We start from the raw sequence: 8,252 nt of genomic DNA, 5'->3' as shown, positions 1-8,252 counted from the left end.
TAGAAGCAGCGGGAGAAATAGGGATAATACTGAGACGCCTTTTATATATTATTTTCAAAAAATAGTTTAATTCATGATCTTCACAGACGCAAGTCATTTCCCCCCTCTTTTAAATGTGTAATGCACGCAGAAGCGTGTACTAGCTTAATTTGACCCTTTTAAGTTTTCTGCTGCAAATCATCAACAAAAGATAACAAGAAGCTTCCGAGATTTTAAAAAGGTTTTTTTTTTTTTTTTTTTTTTTTTTTTTTTTATTCAATAACTGAAATCTCTCAGATTTTTTTTGTTTTGTTTTTTTTTGTTTTTCAACTGCTGAATGAAACCAAGTTTGTGGATATCCTCTTGAACAAAAACGATTCTTCAAAATTTTAGACTGTTTCTCAAATTCCTCTTCTGACTCACAAATACGTCTCCGTCTATAGAGTTGGCTTAATGACTATCAGCAGATAGTAATGTTTTTTTTTTTTTTTTCTGTTGGTTTACAGGACACCGTGGTGGAGATATTGTTGATTTTTGAACGAATAGAGGATACATTATTCTCAACTGAAAATGTAATGGAATCTAATCTTGAATTTAAGAACTGTACAAAATCATATAATTACTACCACCTGTTAGTCTTCATTGGTCTTTATATAATCATTGAGTTACTGAACTTGTCGCACTGACGGAGGCAGCAAGCGAAACGTTTGTCATCTGTTTTTATATCTCCAGCTATAATAAAGAGAATTTTAGAGTGCAGACCTCGAGTAACGTTTGATATAAGAGACGGGTCTCTGCAACTATAAAAGCTGGGAGAGCACAGTGAGTGTTGTGATTGGACTTCTATAATCATGTAAAATGTAGAGTCAGATATTCTATTGGGAATTGCTTGAATGGATAATCAATATAGGCTGTTGTTTCATTAGATATATTTTGTACAGAAAATAAAATAAAAAAAACATGTTGTTTCTCTTGTAGATTCCAACTCCAATGGAATGAAATGTTACTCTTGTGTTGGGAAGAGCTGCTCAAACACTGTGAGCTGTTCAGGGAGTGAAGACCGCTGCATTACAGCAACAGGTGAGAATCTGCTAAAGAATGAAGATTAAAGTCATTTTTATTTCTGTTATGTTTGGGCGTTTGAAACCGATCCCATATACCAGTAAAGCTCAGACTAACCTTTCTTTTCTTTCGTTTCATCAGGCAGTTTCGGAGACCAGTCACTGGTTGTGAAAGGCTGTGTCTCTAAAGCCATTTGTAATGCCACAAAATCGGTTCCTAATGTTCAGGACATCTCATGTTGTTCGGGGAACCTGTGTAACGGTGCTCAGAGTGTCACTCAGAGCTTCCTGTTCCTCTGCTGTTCTCTGCTCTCCTTCATCCTGCTGCACTGAATCCAGCAGCTCTTCACATTCTACAGCAGCAGCAAAGACACAGTGTTGATGAACAAAAATACAGTTCATATTTTCTTTGGCGTTTTCATGTGATGAACTGAAAAGTATACAGGAAATCTTATGTAATTTTTTATGTTTTGGGTTCATATTTAAAGGTTCATCCTGTAAAAAGAAAGTGCAGTAATGTATTTTTTTTAAATTATCATGTTGAGAATAAACAATATGCTCATTATTTAATTATTCAAAAAAGGAAAAATTTCACCTCTTAAGTTTTACAGGAGACATTTCCAGTACCAGGATTTTCCTGTTCACACTTACTGAATAATAAAAGTTTTGTCACAAATACTTTTTCTATTATTTTGCTCAATACTATATATTTTATGTGTATAACTAGCATAAGAGGTATAAAGTGTAACTGTAATGCATCATTCTCGGGGTAATGATCCAGATTCCACGATTCGATTCTGATTCACAAGCTCTTTATATGATTCCATTCCAGGCATGTGCACACATAGACATAAAAGGGAGCTTGAGCACCTGCCCTTTTTCTTCCTCGAGAGAAAGTTTTTTTCTGGGGAGGTTTTTTTTTTTTTTTATAAATTATGTATATATGCATGTTTCTGTTTGCGCACAGATTTCCCTGTCAAGCAAATAAATAAAAATATCAGGTCGGGTCGGGAAATGTTGAGACTCTGTCTAGTTCCGATGCCTTTCTCCTTCCGCATCTCCGCGCAGCACAGCAGTGTAGCACTGTAGACTGTAGCACTCATTGATCGGCACATCTATTCCAATCTCGATGCACTTTGATTAGATATCTATCCATTTGGAAATATTTCAGGTACAGGTCAATTTTCTTGAGGAAATCGTCTCTTATGATGTAAAATATAGGCCTGCAGGGTGTGTTACTATCAAATTACTCTCAAACTATCTAGTTCAAATTTATTTTCAGATATAGGTCTAATAATCAATACTCAAGCAAACCAGATAGCTGTAGCTACACAAACATTTAAGAAAAATATAATGACATTTTTGGCTATGCACTCCACTAAGTATTTATTTATTTATTCTTATAAGGTAAATGTAACGTTCACACATGCACGCTGTTTTACTGACGTCTTTCCGAGATTGACACATGCCTGGGTGATTACACGAGAAATTATATATTTCAGTAAGTTTCACTGTATTTTTCAAACTTCTGATGAACATTTATGTTTATTTTGTGTTATATACTCGCAGTAAAAAGGGAGATACGAGAGTGACATCTAATAGACAAGAGTGGTATAATAGCAGGATTCGCGTTAATCCAGTGTGACGAGAGGGGCGGGGAATGGAGCGAGGCCGGTGGAGTAAATGCTAATGCGCGAGTCCCACGGAGGAGCTCCAGAAAGGATAAAAGGAGGAGTGACGAGAGAGGACCAGGCCTGGATTTTATTTTGTGTTTTGTGTGCGGCAGTCGTCCGTGAGGGGCTGCCGCTTTACTTTCATTTTGTGTTTGTTTATTTTATTAAAGTCTTTAAATGTTTGCCGGTTCCCACCTCCTTCTTCCCGATCTACAAACTTTGTTACATTGGTGACGAAACCCGGGAGGAAGGAGGGACACGCTGCCAGAGATCCCTCACCGCTGTGGTGAATCCGCGGTGCCATCGAGCATGACGGAGCAGTCTGCCGCCATGGAGGCTCGAGGCGGTGGGCTGGAGTGAGTTGCCGGGGGGGGTGGACGAACTCGCTGCCGGTGTCATGAGAAATCGAGTCCCCCCTCGAAATCGGATCCGCTTAGGACCAAGGCGGTAGCTGTTTTAAATGACTGATCAAAAGTCAACACTTATGTTACTATTTCGTTGTGAATATATGTATGGTAAGTGCAAATGCGTGGTGTATAAGCTAACCTAGCAGGCTAATCCGGTAGCTGTATGCTATGCTAGTAAATGAGCTAACCAAAAAATAAAAAAATTAAATAAAAACGAAATGTTTGATTTCACAACCTATAGCTTCGGATGCTAGTGTATGAAACATGTAATTTAAAAGACATTAATGGTCATTATAACGAAGTTCAAACAACATGAATCAAAATGCGATTTTGCAGGAATTGTAATCAGGCGCTAAAAATAGGGATGCACCGATACCACTTTTTCCAGTACTCGCCCGATACCGATACTTTTATTTTTGGTACTTGCCGATACCGATGCCGATACCTATATTTTTATTACATTTGTAAATTTTTTAAATATTGGGTACAGAAACCAAAACTCCTCATCCTTCCGTCTCCTTTTCTCTCGCCTCGTCTGTCTGTCCTTACCCCCAGGTACGCCGCGGCCGCCGTGATCAGCTCCGCCAGAGGGGGGAGGGGGGAATAGAGCGCAGTCTCGTGAGTACCCCGCAGCCTGCGAGGGGCGATGGGGGTATGTGACGAGAGGGACGAGAGAGGACCAGGCCTGGACTTTATTTTGTGTTTTGGTTCTGTTTGTGTGCGACAGTCGTCGGCGAGGGGCTGTCGCGCTATTTTGTGTTTATTTTATTATTAAAGTTTTGTTTAAATGTTCGCCGGTTCCCGCCTCCTTCCCGTGACTACAAACTTTGTTACATCCAGTATCTTATTTTTGCGAAAATTATACAGAAAAAGACTGATCCACGGCTTTTAAGAACCTTTAAGTTAACGAATTAATAATAATAATGACACCCCTTGAAAGATGAGTGACAGCCATTCGATTGGACCTTTGAGCATGTTGCATGTTATAGCCTAAGTTAACAGTTCATTTAAATTTATTGCCACATCAGCTTCACAGGCTATTTCATGGCAAAGATTATACATTAAAAATATAATTGAACACAAAATACAAATACAATAAACATAAATTAATAAAAACAATTATAAAACAAAGAATTACACATACATTTCTATAAAATATATTTTAAATTTACTTTTGAAAGAAATTGTAAAAGCTTTTCTGGATCCATCTTATAAAACAAGTTTTGTTATAGCCTAAGTGAACATTAGTCAACTATTTAGTTGTAAGTTCTTTATTTCCTTATGAAACTATAGAATTTTTTTTTTTTTACAGTCAGTTAAATAAAATGTATGACATTTTAGCAACGTTTATCAACATTTAGTAACATTTATCAGCAGGTGGCAGCAGATTATCTTGTTGACCTTTACATTTGCTTACAACAAGCACGAACTGGAGGCTACAGCTCAATGCAAAATTAATTTGGGGTTTAGTTGCATTAACATGTTGTCGTTGTATTAAAGGGGTCATAAGATGCGATTTCAATTTTTCCTTTCTCTTTGGAGTGTTACAAGCTCTTGGTGCATAAAGAAGATCTGTAAAGTTGCAAAGACTAAAGTCTGAAATCCAAAGAGATATTCTTTATCAAATTTAAGAGTCAACCACGCCTACCTAAAACAGCTCGTTCTAACACGCCCCCACATGTCTACGTCACGATGTGGGAAGATTTGCATAACAACGCCCAAATGTTCACGCAAAGAAAGAAGGCGTAACTTTGATTCTCGCTGTAGTATTGTTGCTGCCGCCGTGTCGTGAAAACGCTGTGTGTTTCGTTGTGAACACAAAACTACTTTGTTTGGCATTCCAAAAGAGGACGATATCCACTTCGTCATGTCTAGAGCTGATCCCTGTTGGTCGCTGAGCAAATACATCAACTTCGCGGTGTGGATCGCCGGATCGGCTTTCACCGTGGACAAAGCGGAGTCCAGCCCAGGGTCGTCACATGTGGTTGCCGCAAGCCCGCCGGCCGCTCCTTTGTCGAATCCGCCGGCCGTGCCGTTCTCAAGCCCGCCGGCCGTTCCTCACTCTAGGCCTCCGGACTCCGCTCACTCTAGCCCGCCGTGTGTGACGCTGTGTGTTTCATTGTGCTTTGTTTGGCCTTCCAAAAGAGGACACAACTAGAAATCAGTGGTTAAGTTGTATTTACAACACTGTTCCAGAACACTTCAACTGTGAGAGTAGCCTACAATGCCGGTGTCTGTTTCTATAAAGTGGGGCAATTCCAACTTTGTAAGGACAGTCTGGCGCTTCTGCCTCACAGCCTGTAAGTACGTTTTTTATATTTAAAGAATTTGCCACTGACGATTCACGCTTACATATAATTAGCTGCAGTATGGTAATGCATATTTGGCGTGCTGTCCGGGGAAGGGCTCCGAGCTCGGGAATGGCCTGAAACTAGAGTACCCTCCAAAAAGCAATTGAGCAAAGGACAGCCGCCAGACTGAGAACCCCCCAAAATAAGCACTGAGAACTGGCGGGGGCTGATGTTTTGAGAAGTCGCCTGGTTGGCAAGCCGGAGCCGATGGGGGAGGAGCAGCGTGATTGTATAGCCCTACCAGGAGGACCCGAGTTGCCTCGACTGGAATAGCTCGCGGTGTCGGCATTCGGGCCCTACTGGCTGACAGGCCCCTGCTAATCAGTGGGCAGAGGGCAAAATGGCTGACCGAGAGGGCCCATGAAGCCTCCGACTGGAGATCAAGACTCAGGACGACGGACGTGTGGGTCCTCTCGGTTTGGCAGATAAAAAGAGAGAGATTGAAAATGTAGATAAAATTACCTTTCTTGGCTTGGTCTGTCTTGCTTTGTTTTATTAAGAAGGAAATTGTTTCGCTATCGAGTATGGTTAGGTCTGAGATGGTCGGGTTGATTTTTAGATCGAATTTGGAAGAGATGGTGAGTTCCGAGCATCTAAGAAAGCCGAAAAAAGCTAGAATGAACATGGCGTCGAGTGTGCGGGCTGTACTGAGAGGCTGGTAACCTGTGCGGAGGGTGTGGATACATTTTGTGAGGATGTCTAATGTTATGGGTTGTCTGGAGTCGGGACAGGTGGGCTGGGATCGCTGGATTCCTCTGATCAGGAGGGAGGTTTGTGAATTGCTTATTTCGGGCGAGGGAGCGCTGAACATCAGCTTGTGGAAAAATTGGACGCCACTCAGGTAACCTTTGATGGACCCAACTTGGAGACCCTTAACGCTGTTAAGAAAAGAGATGAATGAGGTGATTGAAAGTAGGGAAAAATCGGGGAACGGTGTGTTGTATGAGCGGTGGAATGCCTTGAAGCATCTCCACGCTGTCACGTATGACTGAAGGGTTCTGGGAGAAACTGCTTGGAGGATAGTGTCGAGCGATGCATCGAGAAGGGGTTTTAATGGGTGGGTTACGGGAATATTAATTCTGAATAATGAGGTACTGGAGTTGGGAATTGGTCCGCCTCTGGAGCCAGTGTCCTGCATTTTTCTGAAACATAAAGCGAGACAGAGAGTCAACAATTTGGTTTTCTGAACCTGGAACGTGTTTAGCGATTATTATGAATTGGTCGCACGCTGCGATCCATGTTAAGCGTCTAAGGAGAGGCGTGAGGGCGGGAGAATGAGAACGGCCTTTATTAATGCACTGAACAGCTGCTTCGTTGTCGCAGTGCACTAAAATACTTTTAGAAGCCCATTCATTCCCCCATAGGAAGGCTGCTACCACGAGGGGGTAGAGCTCGAAAAAAGCTGAGGACTGGGGTGAGCCCTGCAGCTGGGGGGGCCATGGAGACGCAAACCAACGTCCTTGGTAAAAACCTCCGAAACCAATTGAGGGAGCTGCGTCTGTAAATAGTTGGATGTCAACGGGAGATGAAACGAGGTTGTTGTAAAAAAGGGAAAGGCCATTCCATTGTTTAAGGAACATTATCCATAACTTAAGTTCGTCGCGGCATGCGTGAGATAGGGGAATGAGGTCCTCGAGCGCGTGGACTGAAGATGCGAGAGAGAGAAGATGCGAGATGAAAGGGCGGCCTTGGGGAATGATGCGCATTGCGAAGTTTAAGTGTCCGAGCAGAGAAAGGAGTTCGCGTTTAGAACAACTTGGGCTGGCGAAGAGGGTAGAGGAGATGAGGATTATTCTATCGAACTTCTCCTTGGGCAGGGAGAGCTGAAATTTAGCTGAGTCTAAGTTCGTATCCCGAACAAATGCCAGGAGTCCGGATGAATAGGCATCACTTTGAAGGCAGAATTGATGTCTATTTTGGCCAGGCTCCTCGGCCCGCAATTTTAATCGATTCGACTGCCTGATCTATGTCGTGGTACTTGAGAGAACATTTGTCAAGAGGGATCAAGCTATTAATGCTTGGGACTGTGGAATTATGTGGTGATGACAGATCAATTATTAGGCATTTCTTACCTGAAAATTTCCTGGTAGCCACGCCGATGGGGCTGACACGAAATGTTTCGAAGGGGGGTTTATCGAAAGGGCCGATCATAAAGCCTGAGTTGACTTCTTTTTTGATTAAGTTGTCTATGACGTCGGACTCTGTGTGGGCGGATTGGAAACTATTGCAGATGAAATTTTGGGAAAGCGCGCATTCGATGCCAGGGTTAAAACCGTGTCTGAGGCCAGACAGAAGATAATTAGTGAATTCTTTGTCTGGGTGGTGAGCGAGTTCGATGGTCAGGCGAGAAATATTCACGGGAGTCGATAGGTAATTTTTTTTATTTTTTATTCACAGCTTTAAACACTGGGCAGACGATGCGGGCGTGAGCTCCGCCGCAGAATCTGCAGATGTGAGGGAAGGCTGAACAGATGATCTCGGTGAACCGACTAAATGCTTTGGTGAACTCAGAAAAAGAAAGTAGTCGTAATGAAAGAGGATTTGGGTTTTTTAAAGTGACTGAGAAATCCCCGCAGTCTATTTGACGGTCTGAGTCGGAAGTGGGCAGGAGGGAAAGAAGAGAAGAGAGATCGACGTCCGCACCTGCTAATATCTGCGCTCGGATGTTGTGAGCCACTTGGGGAGGTTCAGAGGCGACGGCGTTTGATGGGGCGGGCATTGGTGTAGCAGTGAAGAGCGAGTATTGTGATTTCGCTTGGAGGAGAGAGTTGAAGGGGACTG

The 8,252-nt window shown here is 42.4% G+C and overlaps 1 protein-coding gene and 1 pseudogene across 1 annotated transcript in view; one reads left to right on the top strand and one right to left on the bottom strand.

Moving 5' to 3' along the window:
- Positions 1-1,895, top strand: part of LOC107752959 (urokinase plasminogen activator surface receptor-like) — a 3,718-nt gene extending 1,823 nt beyond the window's left edge. The window contains exons 4-5 of the mRNA XM_016569045.1: positions 958-1,059; positions 1,183-1,895. Of these exons, the coding sequence (XP_016424531.1) occupies positions 958-1,059; positions 1,183-1,373 (293 nt within the window). The 3' untranslated portion in view covers positions 1,374-1,895. The remainder of the gene's footprint in view (positions 1-957; positions 1,060-1,182) is intronic.
- A 4,040-nt stretch (positions 1,896-5,935) lies between these two features.
- Positions 5,936-8,190, bottom strand: LOC107752968 (uncharacterized; annotated as a pseudogene).
- Positions 8,191-8,252: the final 62 nt, after the last annotated feature.

This window comes from Sinocyclocheilus rhinocerous, unplaced genomic scaffold (assembly GCF_001515625.1).
Source record: "Sinocyclocheilus rhinocerous isolate Xijiao unplaced genomic scaffold, SAMN03320098_v1.1 scaffold231, whole genome shotgun sequence".
Taxonomy (NCBI): Eukaryota; Metazoa; Chordata; class Actinopteri; order Cypriniformes; family Cyprinidae; genus Sinocyclocheilus; species Sinocyclocheilus rhinocerous.
Note: the sequence above shows the minus strand (reverse complement) of the source record. Positions and strands in the feature narration are given on the sequence as shown.